The sequence below is a fragment of the Camarhynchus parvulus genome, chromosome 8 (assembly GCF_901933205.1).
Source record: "Camarhynchus parvulus chromosome 8, STF_HiC, whole genome shotgun sequence".
Taxonomy (NCBI): domain Eukaryota; kingdom Metazoa; phylum Chordata; class Aves; order Passeriformes; family Thraupidae; genus Camarhynchus; species Camarhynchus parvulus.
The window spans coordinates 27,074,690-27,091,433 of record NC_044578.1 but is presented as its reverse complement, the minus strand read 5'-3'; the positions used below and the strand labels follow the sequence as shown (position 1 = coordinate 27,091,433).

Here is a 16,744-nt window from a genome sequence, read left to right as displayed (position 1 = left end):
CTTCATCTAGGGGGACGCAGTGCTTTGCCTCAAGCAAAGCAGCTTAGACCCAGATTCCAGGGAGGACACAACTTTGGGGGTGCATCAGTAGGAGGCACCTTGATTAAAGACAGGCAAATGCATCCAGTGCTGCCTTTAGCTCTTGAGCAGCCTTTAATAGACCCCTGCTACAGATCCTACCTTGCTTTTTTTTTTTATTTCCTTGGGCTGAATTTATAAAGATGTAAATGAGTTTGAAATCGTTAGGAAAAACATCTGACCCTGAATACTTCTACACTTGAACAAAGACTAAATCCATAAATTATGTATTACTCAGTCATGGATCTCTTCCATGAAAAGACCCAGGTTTGTTTTTTTTTTCTCTTCCTTTGCTGGTTTCTGTTTTGACTATTCCCTTTTTTCCTTACAGAGGTAGCAGAGGAGCTTGGAAGAACAGCCTCATCCTCATCCATAGTTCCTTACCTGCCCCGCTTACCCATGCTTCCCTCCAAGACAAGAACCCTGAAGAAACAGGCCGAGAACAAGGAGAACATTGAGGGAACACAGGACACTGTGGAGCACTCAGCATCCAGCTCAGCACCAGGTGTGGGCACAGGGTGTAAATTCCCAGAGAAACAACAAGCAACACGACATGGGCGTGCTTTGTGCTGCTGTGTCAATTATTTACTAGCAAATAGAAAACACTGTGGTTTTTTCAATGTTCTTTTAGTAAACCCTATTGTATTTTTTCTTTCAAATTCAGTTTTGCTGCTCTTTTTTAAGTGACAGCTTCAAAACTAAAGTTAACAATGCAGCAAGAGATTTTTCTCCTATACTTAGGGTGTTTGGAAAGGAGCAGAACATTATGGGAAGGGAGCAATAGACTGAAAGAAAAGAGCAGCTCTTTTCTGATCTCTCTCCAAAGTGGCCTTCTCAGTATAGACAACAGACAAGTCACATACAGAAAAAAAGTAAAGAAAAAATCAAATACAAGTGCTTGCTTCTTCCCTCACTCTATCTCTGCAGCTCCTGGACAGGTAAATACACCAGGCCTATAGAAGCCAGTGCAGGACAGGGAGGTGGAAATGGAAATAGATTATCCAGATTGACACCTGTCTCTCCTGCCCAGGTTTCATCAGAAGCACACAGCCAGCAGGCGGGTCCCCCGCGCTGCCCCGCAAGCAGAGGGACAAGTCCCCCAGCAGCCTCCTGGAGGATGCCAAAGAGACCACGTTCACCAGGGACAGGAAAGGGGGCTTCTTCAGCTCCTTCATGAAGAAGAGGAATGCTCCCACGCCTCCCAAGCGCAGCAGCTCCTTCCGGGAGATGGAGAACCAGCCCCATAAGAAATACGAACTGACGGGTAACTTTTCCTCTGTCGCTTCCTTGCAGCACGTGGACGGGTTCTCCTTTGCTCCCGCGCAGCAGGACACGAGCCTGGCACCCCCCAAGTGCTACGGAGGGGGCTTTGTGCAGAGGACCTTCTACAGCGAGGAGGGCACTGGGCCCAGCAGTGCTGGGGGTGTGAGCACTGGTGGAGGGTGGTCGGGCATCACTGGCTTCTTCACGCCACGCTTGATTAAAAAGACGCTGGGTTTACGAGCAGGAAAACCCACTGGCAATGAAGAAGCTTCAAAGCCTTTTCCAAGGTCAAACTCTACATCTTCCATGTCCTCAGGGCTTCCAGAGCAGGATAGGATGGCAATGACCCTTCCCAGAAATTCCCAGAGGTCAAAAATTCAGCTGGAACGGACTGTGTCCACCTCCTCCCAGCCTGATGAGAGCACAGAGAGGGCCAGTGACCTGATTCCCAAAAGGTTTGAAGAAGGCCCTGCTTTGACCAGAGAGGACCAAAAGCAAAACTCTTGCCAAGGGGTGCCACAGCACTCCCTTTTCGAACTCCCTCCGCGTCGGAAGAAAAGGAGGGTCCGGGGCTAGTGGCAGCTCCTAAGGGCAAGGAGAAAAACAGTGGCCCACGACAAGGGGCCCTTGAGGATGGCGAGAGGCCGGGGTGGTCATCTCCGGTAAAGGCTGCAGCAATACTTCCAACCACTCATAACCACAAAGTGCCAGTCCTAATCTCACCCACTCTAAAACACACTCCAGCAGACGTGCAGCTCATTGGCACAGACTCTCAGGGTAATAAATTTAAGCTCTTATCTGAGCATCAGGTCACTTCTTCTGGCGACAGGGACCGGCCCAGACGGGTAAAACCAAAGTGTGCTCCACCTCCACCACCGGTGATGCGGCTCCTCCAGCAGCCGGCTGCCTGCTCGGACGCAGCAGAAGAGCTGAGCAGCGCGGCGGGAGCGCAGCACGGACTGGAACCCAACGAAGGGAGTAAGAAGGCAGCAGCAGCAGCAGCACCTGTTGGTGGAAAATCCGGGAGGCCCGTGATGCCTCCGCCCCAAGTGCCTCTGTCAACGTCTTCCACCTCCCCAGTGAAAATGGCCAACGGCACGGCCGGCGCCAAGGTAGCGCTGAGAAAGACCAAACAGGCGGCTGAGAAAATCCCCGCAGACAAGATCAGCAAGGAGGCGCTGCTGGAGTGTGCAGATCTCCTCTCCAGCGCCATCGCCGAGCCCACGCCCAACAGCCAGCTGGTGGACACGGGGCACCAGCTGCTGGATTACTGCTCAGGCTACGTGGACTGCATCCCCCACACGCGCAACAAATTCGCCTTCCGGGAAGCCGTGAGCAAACTGGAACTCAGCCTGCAGGAGCTGCAGGTGTCCTCGACGGCTGCTGGTGTCCACGGGGCGAACCCCGTCCTTAATAACTTATTGTCATGTGTCCAAGAAATCAGTGATGTGGTGCAAAGGTAGCTACTGTCAATCTGGGTAAGAGAAACACACACGGGGAGGGCGGGACTGTTTTTCTGTACTGATGCTTTCAAAAGGAAAGACTGATACTTGAGTATGTGAAGTACCTCAGATCACTGAGTTCTCCTCACGTTTACAGGTTCATCTCAAAAAATTGGGGATGGAGAGGGTAGATTAAAGCTGTAAGGGGCAGAACATCAAGGATCTGTCCCTACCTAGTCAGGCTGATCTGCTTGGTATGGCAAGGGAAAGAAAGTTCCTTCTCCTCCCCTGGAGAGGCAGGAGAACCGATGGCAGGTTCTCCCTCTGGGCAGGATGGTGGTGACAGCTGGAGCCCTGGGCTGGCTGCAGCTGCCTGGCTGCACAGATCCCACCCTGGCTGCTCTCACCTGTGCTTTGCTGTCCTGATGAGGCCAAGGAAAGGCACTGGGGCTCTGCTGGTACCAAGGGCAGAGCAGCCGGAGCAGCTCCAGAGGGGGGTCATGTGCAGCTGGGGGAAAGGTCTAATGCACTGACAGTATTCAGAGCTGCTGGAGGTGGATGCACTGGTCTGGATGGCTTAACTTCCACAGCACTGTTGCTGCTGTAATGAGAACTGCAAGATTAGTTAATATATGAAACTGTCCCTTTTCCCTCCTGTCCACCTCATCCACCATGTTCTCATTGTCATTGTATTGGAAGTGTCAGGGATGCTGGGCAGACTTACCACTGGAATTCCCCCTTCCCACCACACGGCCTTCACTCAGCTGATACCTATTTCTAGTGGTCTAGCACAGGTGCTGCTGGATGGTCATTTTTGAGTAGTTTGGGGCTCTTGCACAACTTGCCAGTGTTGTTGTTGGGGTGGGTGGGTTCTTCCTTTTTTTAAGCTCTAGATTGTTTTTAACTTGTTACCACGTTTACCCCCCAGTTCAGTGTGATCACCGTGAGGACCCATGGTAGGTAAGGCAGAGCCTCTGCCTCCCTGGCTGTTCTCCACATTCCTTTAGCAGTCACAGCCCTGCAGGCCCAGCTGGAGAACCAGAAAGTATAGCCCAGGCTGCCCACCACGTGTCCTTACTGCTGCAGGACTCCCTGCACCTGTCCCTTAGCCTTCACACTGCCAGATTCCTGGGATTTGTTCTGGTGTTTACCTGTCTCACAAGCTTCTCTGCATCCCAAGGTGATAAAGTGTGGCAGCACACAGGAAACACCACAGGTATCTCCGTGGATTTGTTCCCATATTTTAAAGGCTAGACCAGAATCCTGCACTGTGGTGTAGGGAATGTGCACATAACCTGTGCACAGCTGTGCCTGAGGCGTGGCAACAAAAGCTGTGGCTCTGCCTTGAAGGGCTCCCAGTGGGTCTCTGATGCCTTCTAACAACCCCAGAATGAGAGCAGCTGAGTGGTTGGTGTTGTCATCCTTGGTCCTGGTGCTGTTTGCAGACTGTTGTGGCCTCAAAAAGCTGGTCTGTGTCTATGCACAGCTCCCCAAGGTGTGAATGTACTGGCAAGTAGGTAGAGCTCAGTTGCTGGTTTGTGAAAGGAAACAGGCCTGAAACCTGGCCCCAAATACACCTTACCTGCATGCTGCTGCTCCCTGCACACTGCTGGTGATAGAGGGTCTTGCTTGCTTTGCACCTTAAGCCTTTATTTTTTTGGCTAAAACACTTTCTAAACTTGTTTTTGAAGTGTGGCTGTGCTGCTTTTAGTCTGAGCATTTAGAATGGAGCTGTGGCACAGGTGTGACTTTAGAAGATGGCACTTTGTTTCTGTCTAGAAGCACATGGTGGTGCTTGGAAGAAGGCTGGGTGTCTCAGCAAGGGTCCCTGTTTTATCCACAAAACATAGCGAGACAGGCCTGGAAAAATCTTTAGAAATGGGCTGAGAATCCTCATTTCATTTCTGGTCTGAGCTAAGCAAAGTTATTTCAGGGTATGTGGAGACACAGCAGAGAGCAGCATGTGAGGTACAATGGAGCAGTGAGCTGCTGTGGCCCAGAAGTGAAGTGATGGGGGGGAAAGAACCAAGCAACCCCTTGTGCTGGCAAGTCCTGATCCCTGCAGCCCTGGGCTGTCCCACGGCTCTTCCACAGGCAGAGTACCAACCCCTTATCTCCTAGACTTTACTGAGGGCTTTTGTGGTTTACCTTATCTCTTCCAGTCATCTTCATGGAAGGTGTGCATCCAAACTGACTGCCTTTGGAAAGGTGACCTGCAAAGGGAAGGTGGCTTGTGGCATTGCTTCACAGGGCCTGTCAAACAATCAGAAGGATTTAGAAGGTGGGGGGCTCTCTTTTCTTGGGGGCAGAAGGGCAAGTCTTGCTTACCCTGGCAGGCCATCACATGGTTCCATGATTGTACTGCTGCTCAGCTTGGGACAAGAGGGCTGGAACTGAAGAGATTCCAGGGAAAGGAATTTTAACCAGAACATTTTAAAGTTTAGCCCAATTCTGATCAATATTTTGAAAGAAGCCCCCCCCCTTTTTTGGTTTTTTTTTTCTTTTCCTAAATGCCAGTCTTCCAGAAAAGCTACAGCAAAAGTGGTAGAATAGCAATATGGAATTTCTAACTACTAGAACTCCTCTCTTGCTGCCCTTTCTGAAGAAAGCAGCTGTGTCCCAATGAACACTGTGGGCCATCCCCACTTCCTTTCAGGTGCCCCATTTTCTCCTTGCCCCTGCAGCAGACAGGGCAGTGGGACAGGGCAGCATCCAGCTGCTTTTCCAGAGTCACAGAATGGCTGAGGTTGGAGGGAACTTTAGAGAGCACCTGGTCCAAACACTCTCCCAAGCAGGGCCACCAAGAGTCACCTGTGAGCACCATGTCCAGGCAGCTTTTGGGCATCTCCAAGCACAGAGACTCTACAACCCCTATGCCCCACACAGGAGCCCCTTCAGTGCTGACCCCTCCTCTGGGTCAAAATCAAAGGCTGGTGGAATTTGGGGATTGTCACTCTCATGGGAAGTGTCTTCCCTGCCCTCACCTGTCATCTAACATCAGGTAGGCAGATTGTGGCAGAGGTGGTGCTTGACAGGTTTTTTTCCCCCTAAACTGAAGGCTGTGGAATTGCTGGGACTTCTGCTGCCCTAGAGTGTTTTATTCCCAAACTGCAATGCTCCCCTGCCCTCTGGCAGGATAGCAAAAGGAATCTGGGAAAGCTGGTTCTGCTGTAAATTACCATCCAGTTGTCTTTTCTTCCACTGCTGCTTCTAAGACTTCTACCATTCCCTGTCCCTTTAGCTAGGTCTGCCTTTCTCTTCAGCCTTAAAGGTCTCCACTGTGGCCAGTTCTCTGTTTTCAGCCTGGCACCAGATGTGCAAAGGAACAAATGTGGGTGCTGACACCCCATTATTTGTCCCAGTGAAGAGCACTTCCTGCTCCATGGTTTGGGGCAGGGCACAAGGCAGAAGTCCCGTTGCTTCTTCTCCTCAGCACTGTCAGACAGCTGTGGGGGCACAGCTGGAGCTGGGCTGGCTCTCTTGCACTGCTGTGGGCCAGAATTTAAAGCAGTTGTCTTTGCCATGGGGAGGGCACCAAGCACAAAGCACAGAGTGAGCTCAGGGGGGCACTTTCTCTCCCTGCCACTGTGGGAATAGCTGACTCACAGGTGCAATTCTCTCCTCTTCCTGCACTGTAGACCCTTCTTAACCCCAAAGTGGTGCACTTGATTTAGTCATGTTCTTCATTAGTGTGGGCAGGGTGAGGCTGAGCTTGGAGTCTGGGTCTTGGGAGTGCACCAAATTCAGCCAGTGGGAAAGGGGAATTGAAGGGAGCAGGGTTGCTGATGGCACAGCAGGGAGGGAGAGAGGAGAGGCTGTGCTTGTCCTCCTCAGGATTTCTCCTGGGTGCCACTGGCCCTGTGGCTGTGAGACACGGCCAAACACAAGGGCTGACATCTGTCAGGGTGCTTTGGGGGAGTTGTGGGGCACAGGGAGCCAAACCCCACCGTGGAGACAGAGCAGCCCCTCCCCACCAGGCAGAGGTGTGGGTGGGTCACACTGCAGCCACAGAGCAATCCCAGCCCTCGTGTCCTACCGCTTACCTGAGTCAGGCTTTTCCACAGCACTGACAGGCACCAGTGACTCCACAGGATGGTGGTCCCAAAGCCATCAGGCTGCTGCCTTCTCTGGGACACTCAGCTCAGCCCTGCTGCTCACCAGGAGCTGGCAGGGAGACTTAAAGGGAACTGCAGCACGTGTGGAGGCTGCTGGGGTGGTGCTGCTCATCCCTGGAGTGTGGAACAAAGCCCTCAGCCCACTCTCTGGTAGCAGGTCTCAGGAGGTTCTGGGACACGGATTTGTTTTTCCCAGCTCCAGGCTCAGCAATGTCTGTACCAAAGGAGGTCGTGCTTCCCCATGTGTCTGTTGTGCACGGGAGGTGGAGCCTGCTCGGCTCACATGGCACTGTTTGTATTGGTAGTGAACTCGTTGAGGGCAGGAATGGATTGAAATGAATCACATTAATCACCAATCACTCTTAGCAGTGTTGTCAACTGTTTTTGTTTTTTAATTGTTATTGTAATATATTTTGGTTGTTTTTCTAATTTAATTCTCTCACTATCGTCTGACTGTGAACTGCGAACAGTGTTAAACTTGATGTAAATAAGGCCTTGGAAGGGCCTCTTTGCCTGTTGTTCCACAAAGTTTTGCCAATTTGCATTTTGTTTTAAATAAAGGTTGCAATATTTTATTGGCAAAAACCACTCAAGTAGATGCTGGGTTTTTTTTCCCCTTAATGAATATTTGAAACTGCTCAGTCCTAACCAGAAGCTCTTTAATTTGGGTAGAAAAAATTGTTAAAAAAGAGAGATAATTGAATTCCACCAGGATGCAGAAAAAGCAGTATCTTTATTTATGCAGTATCTATTTAGAACCAAACTGTTGCCCTGGCGTGGTCAGAGAGCAGCTGTTGCTGTGGTGGGGCTGAGCAGAGCTCACCCAGGTGTGACACGCACACTGGTGCCCCAGCAGAGCGCAGCTCTGGCCTCGCCCTTGTCAATGTCACCCCCACCTCCCTCAGCAGCCAGAGCTGCTCCCTGCCCACCTCAAACCAGTCCCCCAGTGACCTCCTGCCACCCCAGCCTGGGGCAGCCTAACCCAGCTGAACACTTGTTGACATTCAGGAAAAATCCTGGGTTATCCTGGCTTGCACACACAACCTTTAGGCCACTAACCTTCGGCACACAGCTTGCTAAACCTCCTGCCCAGGTGACCAAACACAAGCTGAGCTGTGTCCTGTGAGGCAGCAGCCTCCCTGCCCCAGCTGGAGGCATCACCCCAATGGTTCCCAGGTTTCTGACACCTGAGATTAACCATAAACCAAGTCTCAGAAATGCCTGATCACCCCCACTGGCACAGCCCCAAAGTCTGTTCCACACAGCTGGGTTAAGGCAGCTGCACTGGCTGAGCAGTGGGAGAGCAGCTGCCTCATCTCTGCCTGGGGCTGTGACACCTCCTCAGATAACAGGGCCTGGAGGGAAGCAGGGACTCAGAGGCTGCAGGGCCCGGAGGTGTCTGTCTGGTCAGTCTTCCCCAGAGGTCACACTGCTCATCACTGGCACCACAAAATCGGTCAGAGCTTAAAACAGACCAAAGGTCCCCTGTGGGGGTGGCTGGGAAGCCAAGCCCTGTCCTTGGCAGGGGCTGTGTCACTCCTGGCCAGCACAGCCCTGTTGGAAGGGAGTTTTGACCCAGAGGTCACAGAGCGATTCCCGTAACACTGATGAAATGTTTTGGAGCTGCTGCAACACACTTATCACCTGGCCAGACAGCAAACAGCCCCTTGTAGTAGTAGTAGTAATAATAATAATAATAATGCTGATGTCAGCCAAAAAGCCACATCATGAAATGTACTGAAGACAAAAACGAAAAAATGAAGGCAAAAATCCAAGCTTTTACTGCATCCATGAAAACTCACATTCAGCTGCAGCCTGATGCTTCAGCCACCATCCTCCTCACCTTCCCTTTGTCCTTGGGCAGAGGAGTTCTCTCCCCTTTTTGGTTCTGCAGTGAAGGAAATGGGCTCTTCACCAACCTGCTCAGTAAAATAATTGCAGCAGAAGTTCCCCTCCCCCCGGCAGCTGCTTCCATACAACGGAAGACTCCAGTGAGAGGTGGACACTCCAAGGTGAGAGCTATGGATTTGGCATCTCCAGAGGAGATTATTCAGTCCTTTTTTCCCTGCACGCACTACAATCCTGGCACATGTGTCCCTGAGCAGCAAACACCTTAGAAAGGCATGACAGCAACAGAAGGGAAAAACTCTTCTCCACTAAAGCAGTTCTGTGTGATGTTGTAAAATGACAGAGAAAACTGGGGACAGGGATGTGGCTTGGGCCACACTGTCTCAACAGGACCAGCCTGTCCAAGGCCTCCCTTCACCATGCAGCAACAAACCAAGGACTTGGACATTCCCAGTCCCCAGTCACATGTAACAGCATCTGTCAGCAGAACCATATCATCCCTCCAGCTAAAAGAAGGGACTTAGAACACCAGACAGGCTCCAGACAGCCAAGCACAGGCTGTCCCCACATCCCAGGAGTAAGGGATGCACCTCCTTCCCTGCAACAGCTCTGGGGGACTTAAGTCTCTGTTAAGTCCCTGTGCAAGTGCCTGGCTGGGTCATCTGCCTCTGACCCTGTGCAAAGAGAGCAGCTCCCGGAGTGCAGAACCACCTTCAGCACAAGAACCTCAGCAGGTCAGGTCCCCCTGGTGTTCAAGGAAGGAAGTAATTGATGCGCTGGGGCACGGATTTGCAGCCCTGTGCAGAGAAAAGCTTCTCCTCTTTGGGGACAAACACCATCATCTGGGCCACCTGGTCGAGCGTTGCCTCGGTGTAGGGAAGGCCCCGGGCCAGGAAGGCGTCCCGTGCACAGAGCCTCACGTGCTGGTACTCCAGGGGCAGGAACGGCACCACGAAATCAATCAGGTTCTCCCTGAGGAGCTGGCTGTGGGCATAGCTGTTCTCTGAGCACAGCACAAGAAAGGCAAACTCAGAAGCTTCACCTGAGAGCATCATCCCATCAGGCTTGGCTCTGAGGGGCTCATCCAGTGGGACCCCCTTGTGCAGAGCTGCTCAGCACTCTGAGCACAGAGCATCTCTAGGAGTCACACCAAGAGATGCCTGGAGCCCCAAAGAAGCCTCAGCACCGCCCTGTGAGGCTGAGCTGCCTCTTCCCCCAGCCATTGTCAGGGCTGAAGGCGCCTGGAGGCCTCTTGGCTCACAGGGACCACGGCTGGGGCTCTCATTGTCAACAATCCCTGGAGTGAGGGTCTGTTCCCCAGGCACAGCCCTGTGGGGCACTCAGTGGATGGGACACTGCAGAGGGGCAGCCTTGCAGCAGCCTGCCCACAGCCCCCCAGGCAGGCCCAGCCCTTACCTGCAGCCTCCTGCAGCTCCAGCCGCAGCCGCTGCTCCAGCAGCTCCAAGGGGATCTCCTCCCGTGCCCGGCCGGCTCGCCAGAACTCCAGGGCCACCTCATTGATGGTGTTGCCACCAAGATTGCTGTGGACACAGAGGGAAGTCACTCGAGATTTCCCCCAGAGAGAGCTGGCAGCACCTTCCCTGCAGGCAGGCCCCAGCAGTGCTGCTGGCAACAGAGGATTTGCTGTCTAGGATCAGCACATGGAGAGCCAGTGTTCTTCCCAAAGAGCCCCTTTCCACAGGAATGCAGCTGTCTGCCATCCTGCCAGGGGCAGCAGGATCCTCCATCTCCCTCAGTCCCCTGTCCTGGCTTGGGAAGCCACCAACCTTGCAGGTGACACTTGGCTCCACACCAAATGCTGAACAAGCCAGCACAAAGTCCAGGTTAAAGGGCAGAGCACGTGGCAGGAGTCCCTCTGGAAGTAAAGGTCCAGGGCAGGGATTCAAGTGGCAGCCCAGGACTTGGCACAGCATCCTCTGCTCATGGGACAAAGCAGCAACACAGCTCCCACCTAAGGGCTCCTCTGGACACCCATGGGGGCAGCTCTGGGGTGGAGTTTGCAAGGTCCTGGCAGTTGCTGAGGGTCCCAGGACAGCCCTTCAGCCTGGAAAGCAGGTCCAGGAAAGGTGTTTCCCATCCCCAAGTGCTGGTGAGGGGCTTGCCCCCAGCCCTGAATGCCCCAGTGGACTGGGAACCAGCTGGATGCAGAACTTGTGTGGGTGGGAGGCAGAGAGGCAGTGGGAGGTGCAGATCTTGCACCCCACCCTCATGGCAGAGGCTCTGGACCCCAAATGGAAGGCAGGGAAAATTAAAAAGCCACCACTGTTTCCCACCATGCCCCCACCCACTGTCAGGGAGAAAACAGCCTGTACTGATCCTGCTCCCAACCCAAAGAGCCCCTTTAGGCTGGACAGGCAGCCAGCCCCACCCCATCTGTAGCACCCTGCCAGTGCCCACAGGAGCCCTGGGCCACAGCCATCCCTGCTAAAGCAGGTCAGTGTCACGCTGCCACCAGGAGTGATGAAACCCCTGGGGTGACACACTGCTGCAGTTCAAGGCACCTCACTCCCCTCTGCTTGCTGACACTGTGTCCATTCCTGACCTGCATGGCTGCCAAGCAGGACACCAGCCCTGTGCAGCTGGCAGCATGTCCAGCCCTGCTGAGCAACAGGGCAGGACCTGCCCCTTCCACCACAGCCCCTTCCACACAGCTGGGACCAGAGTGAGGGCAGTTCCACAGGCACTGGGCACACAGGCAGGGAAACCTCTCTGAGGGAAGCACCAAGCTTGGAGGTTGGAACCTTTGCCTGGATGGTGGAAGTGGAGAAGGAATGCTCTGCTCACCTCCAACCACCAGGAACAGACATGCCAGAGCCAAGCTCAAGGCTGCAATGCCCAAACTGAAGGGGGCCCAAGATCCTGATCTCTGACTCTTTAAGGGAACTTCAGTCAGGTGCCTGCCTCACATCCTGGTTCTGAGATGTCCCATTTCTCCCTCCAGCTGCATCCCACACAGAGACAGTGCTGGGGTGCACCTGTGCCCGGCTCCTGGGAAAGGAACCAACTAAACCAGGCTGTGCTGATGCCAGGATCAGCCTCACAGCACCTGTGCAGCCACAGCCAGGCAGTGGGAACTCCCCAGCTCCTAACAATGCATGGGAACTTCCCACCAGGACCTTCAGCCCTAACTCTGCTCCCTGGAGTGTGACATCTGCCCAACTGGGCACGGTGACATGATTTTAATTGACTGTGCTTCCTTGCCTCCAAATCTAGACTGTGGCTCAGGTGTCCCAACCCAGCTGGACCTCAGCTCCTCCTGCAAATGTTCCCAGGGAGAGTGCCCAGCATGCACAGGTAAAACTGAACATGGAGGCAACCCCCACGAGGGAACAAGGCACCTGTGCCCTCCCCTGCAGCCTCAGCCCCTTGTATCACACACCTCTGGGGACAAACACCATTACTTGGGGACCAGAAATCACCTGAGGAAGAGGAAGATGGATCTCTGCTGATCTGCCTGGTCCTTGTTGGTGTGCTGAGCCATGAAGGGTGTGATGGCATCCAGGAGGTTGGAGTGCAGCTTCTCGGCCTCGTCGAAGATGAGCAGGGCCTGCCTGCAGCGCTGCAGGGTCTCGCTGATCTGCCTCTGCAGCTGGGCCTGCAGCGGGGAGCGCAGTCAGGAGCCCGGGGACCACCCAGCCAAGCACCACAGCTGCTCCATCCCCTCCCACCCAGCAGGACAGGGCAGACAACAGGAAGAGCAAAGGCAGGAAAAAGAGTGAGGTGGGATAGATTAGTTTAATAAGTGAAAGAAAGAGGAAAGAAAGACATCAAGTGGTGCAAAGGCAGCCACCCACCCTGCCACAAACAGACTGATGCCCAGCCCGTCTCTGAGCAATGACTTCCTGCCCCCAAATCCCCTCCCTGCAGCTTTTATTCCTGAGCATGGCAGTAAATGATATGGAATATCCCTTTGGCACTAGGACTCAGCTCTTTGGCGTGTCCCAAACTTCTTGTACTGACCTCAGGGGCTGAGTGGGAGAGAGGGGAAGCCCTGAGGCTGTGCAGGCACTGCTCAGCAGGAACCAGGCAGTGCTGTGGGACCCAGTTTCCCTCACAAACCCAAGGCACAGCCCCACAGAAGCTGCTGGGAAGGACACGAACTCCAGCCCAGCCCAGCCCACGGGATCACCCCCTGTTGTTGGCTCTCACCTTGTAGGAGTCCACGTAGTTGTGGTGTGGGAAGTGGAGCAGGGACACGAACACCCTGACACAGTCACTCCTCAGCCCGTCCCGGTACAGGTGAGTGGCCACCATCCGAGCCACAAAGTTCTTCCCCGTGCCAGACCAGCCATGGAAGGACAGGACCAGAGCCTTGGGGGGCCGTGGGCTCTGCAGGAACCCCTGCACTGCCTGCAGCACCACATCCTTGGCCAGGTGCTGCCCGTGCAGCTGCCCATTGAGCTCTGCCTCCAGCCCTGCACAGAGAGCACGAGCTCAGCTCCACCTGCCAGCGCAGCTACTGCAGGTGGAGGTAAGAGGAGAAAACATGGCACAGCTGCCTGGTCAAGAGGACTGTGAAGTGGCATTAAAGCCACAGGCTGCCTATGCCCTGCCTACATCAGCCTCTGGCCCCAAAAGGACACAAAATCTTCCACTGACTCCTTTTTTCCTTTAGGAAAAGGCAGGGATGCTTGGCAGCTGCAGAGAGCACCGGTGCCCCAAGGCCCTCCCAAGCTCCCAGCACAGGGCTTGCATAGCAGGAATCTCAGGGACAGCAAACACAAAGACACCTGCTCATGGCTTACACACAGGTGTCAGTGTGCCCTCCCGACCTAGGGCAGGGTCCTGAGCCAGTTTGGATCCTGCTAAATGTGCCTGGAAGCTATGGGATGCAGGCAGGGCTCGTGGCAAGCTGGAGCAGATACGCTGTGCAGTAAGGAACAAACAAACTCTCTTTGGTCTCAGAACTTCAAATGGGACACAGGACTGAGCTCAGCCTCTCACCCTCCCACAGCTCAGCACCCCACTCAGAAAAGCCCTTCACTAACACCACTTTGTAGAATATGCTTTAACAGGAAAAAGCCTCAAAACAAGCCACAAAGCAGCACAGCCCCTACCTGTGATGTTGTTGATTATCCTGCAGTCTCCTGTCTCACAGCACTTGCCGAAGCTGCAGTACCAGGCAGAGAGGATCTCCAGGTAATCCTGGCCCACCAGAGGAAAGCTCCAGCCTGGAAACGGGAGCAGAATGAGCAGAGAGGTTCCAGGAAAGGCTTTTTTACATTTTGGGCTCACGGCAATCCTCTCTCAGGTGCACGGACTCAGCCATGTCCCTGCGGGCAGCCCTGGCTGTGGGGAGGGACAATGAGCTCGGAACTGGCAGCAGCTCGAGATGGCTCCGAGTGCGCAAGAAGTGCAAGAGCCTCATCCCGGAGTGTGCCAAGGAGGGGCAGCAACCTCGGGAAGGAAGGGCAGCGCCACAGGAGCCGGGGCCACAGCAGGGTCCGGACCCGCTGCTCCCTCCGGAGCACGGGAGAGAACAGAGCAAGGCGCTTACCTGGGATGGGACTGGCCTCTCGTTCTCCTTGCTGCTTCTCCTCCTCCTCGCAGCTCTCCTGCCACACCTTGCACGCTAGGTACTGCCAGTAGTGCTTGGAGAGAGCTCCCAAATGCTTCTTCACGGCTTCGTACCTCAGCCTGCCCCACGGTGCCCCCTCCGGGACGGCTCCCTGCTCCTCTGCCCAGGGCGCCCGGGGCGGTGGCGTTGTCCCGGGGCTGCCCGAGCCGCCCAGGAGCAGCAGCAGCACCAGCACAAAGCAGCCGAGCCCGCGGGGGGCCGGGAGCCTGGCCGGGCCCATGGCAGTGACGCGGGATCGGGGAACGGAGCGGCCCCGGGAATGGAGCGGCCCCGGGAATGGAGCGGGCCCGGGAATGGAGCGGGCCCCGGGAATGGAGCGGGCCCGGGAACGGAGCAGCCCCGGGAATGGAGCGGGCCCCGGGAACGGAGCGGGCCCCGGGAACGGAGCGGGCCCCGGGAACGGAGCGGGCCCAGCCCAGCCCCGCTGGCAGCCGCGGCCGGCCCGGCCCGAGCCGCTCTCACTTCCTGAGGCGTTGCTGGGAGCAGCCGCGGGCGGTGCCGGCCCCGGCCAGACGTGGCTTCCCTGTCGCCGCCGCAGCCACGGGGACGCGACAAAAGCCAAGCCCGGGGTCAGCGGAGGCTCCGGCCCCGCCCCGGGCCCGGCCAGCCCCGGGCGGGAGGGGAAGGGCTGGGGAGGGGCCCGGGGAGGCTCCCGGCCACCGCCTCCCACAGAGCTGCGGCGCTGGCAACGAGCGCCTGGGAAAGGAAATAACCCGGATTTTAAGTAGCCCAGCGGCTCGACTGAGGTTTTGCAGCCACAGCCGCAAAAGCAAATGGCAGCTCTTCCTCAGTGTCCTTTCAAAGGGGACACAAAAATAAGAGGTGGGGAAATAAAAACAAGGGAGCAGCGGGAGAGCAGCAGGGCTGGTCAGGCTGCGTTGGCTGCCCGTTGTCCTGATATCCAAACTGAGCCCAAGGCCAAAATGCTTTGCAAATGGAAAGGAATTCAAGGTTATCCCACATGCTCAGAAAAACAGAAGTAAGGAGGATGATAAATAGAATTAATCCGGCCTGGTAGTTGCCTGTTCCAGGTGGATGGGAGGGGGGAATTCAGCCCAGGCGTGGAGCAGAGCGCATCACCATCTACAGGTGCCTGCAAATATTACACAGCAGCATTTCACATACTGGGACCAACAAAACGGCCCCTTCAGCTACAAAAACAGTGAGGCCAAAACCTGAACGCCACTTCCAACAACTTAAACAGAGCTAAAAATAGTGCATTAAAGAAATTAATTAAAATCAATCTTGCTGTAGCCACAGCAAACAACCCCTGCTGTCAGCCTTTCCAAAAACTAGTTGAGGTACCTCAAGCATTTATGCAATTTATAAAAAAATTCATAGCTGGAACATTCAAACTTTGCCCACCCAGGACAACTGCTCTAGCTGAAAAGGGCTTATTAAAAGGGACAGATGCTGTAAAAAATAGATGGTTTTGTGTTCCAAAGGAAAAAAGAAAATTTTGAAGGATAAACTGACTGTCCAACAGTGCACCAGCTCAGGCTATAATTCCTGGGATGTCAGCCCTGCCCAAGTGCAGCACATAGTCAGGGCCAGAAGAAAAACAGCTCTTTAGGAGGCCCTGGCACCACGTGCCCAGAGAAGCTGTGGCTGCCCCAGCCCTGGAAGTGTCCAAGGCCAGGCTGGATGGGCCTTGGAACAGGAGGATCTTTAAGGTCCCTTCCAACCCCAGTCATTCTGGGATTCTCTGAAGAGAGATGGGAAGCACATGGGTTTTTCTCTTGCTCTGCTGAAACCCCAAGTGCAGTTTGCTGATCTGGAGGTGAGGCTGGAGGCAGAGGCAGCTGCAGGGACCTGCACAGCCCTAGAGCTGATGGGAGGATGCTCAGATTGTCACTCACAGCTGGTTATTCCAGGCAGTCAGTCCTGGTCAGCAGCAAGCTCCTGATTAAGGCTCCACCACTTTGGCTCAGCTCAGCTCAGTTGCCATCTGAAGAGAAAACAGCACCACAAGAAATGGTTATTCCTGGCTTATTCCACACCCCAGTGCAGCTTGGGACAAGCAAACACTCAGAGGGAACCTCACAGTCCAGAATTTCATTTACAGCTCTCCAGGAAAATGCCAAGCACCCATCTTTTAGGTTTTTCCCCATTTCCATACAGCAATTTCTTCTGCATTCTAACTGAAGGAGGGGAAGAAGAACCTCTCCCCAGAGCTCAGTTATGGATTAGATCACTAAATAAAAGAAAGATCTAGAATAAAGGGTATGAGAGGAGTCCTTTTCCCTCCTTCCTTTTTCCCCCACAAAGTCCTATCTATCACCAGTCTCTTAAAAATATTGAGATTCTACAAAGAACCAATCACCAGTCCCACATTTGGGATATATGAGCTAAGGACTTCTTTTCCTAATTTTCAGGTTCATTAAAAAAAATTGTAGGGA

General features: G+C 54.3%; 2 protein-coding genes across 2 annotated transcripts in view; one reads left to right on the top strand and one right to left on the bottom strand.

The window, feature by feature from the left end:
• ABL2 (ABL proto-oncogene 2, non-receptor tyrosine kinase) overlaps nucleotides 1-7,483 on the top strand; it is a 45,234-nt gene extending 37,751 nt beyond the window's left edge. Inside the window, 3 exon segments of the mRNA XM_030953187.1 lie at nucleotides 410-583; nucleotides 1,109-1,825; nucleotides 1,828-7,483. Coding sequence (XP_030809047.1) covers nucleotides 410-583; nucleotides 1,109-1,825; nucleotides 1,828-2,804 — 1,868 coding nt within the window. The 3' untranslated portion in view covers nucleotides 2,805-7,483.
• A 162-nt stretch (nucleotides 7,484-7,645) lies between these two features.
• TOR3A (torsin family 3 member A) lies at nucleotides 7,646-14,960 on the bottom strand. Its single transcript, XM_030953413.1, has 6 exons — nucleotides 14,265-14,960; nucleotides 13,825-13,938; nucleotides 12,917-13,182; nucleotides 12,187-12,362; nucleotides 10,163-10,287; nucleotides 7,646-9,749 (listed from the first exon to the last, which is right to left on the bottom strand). Exons 1-6 carry the CDS (start codon nucleotides 14,563-14,565, stop codon nucleotides 9,499-9,501), a joined length of 1,233 nt encoding a protein of 410 aa, XP_030809273.1. The 5' UTR covers nucleotides 14,566-14,960; the 3' UTR covers nucleotides 7,646-9,498.
• Nucleotides 14,961-16,744: the final 1,784 nt, after the last annotated feature.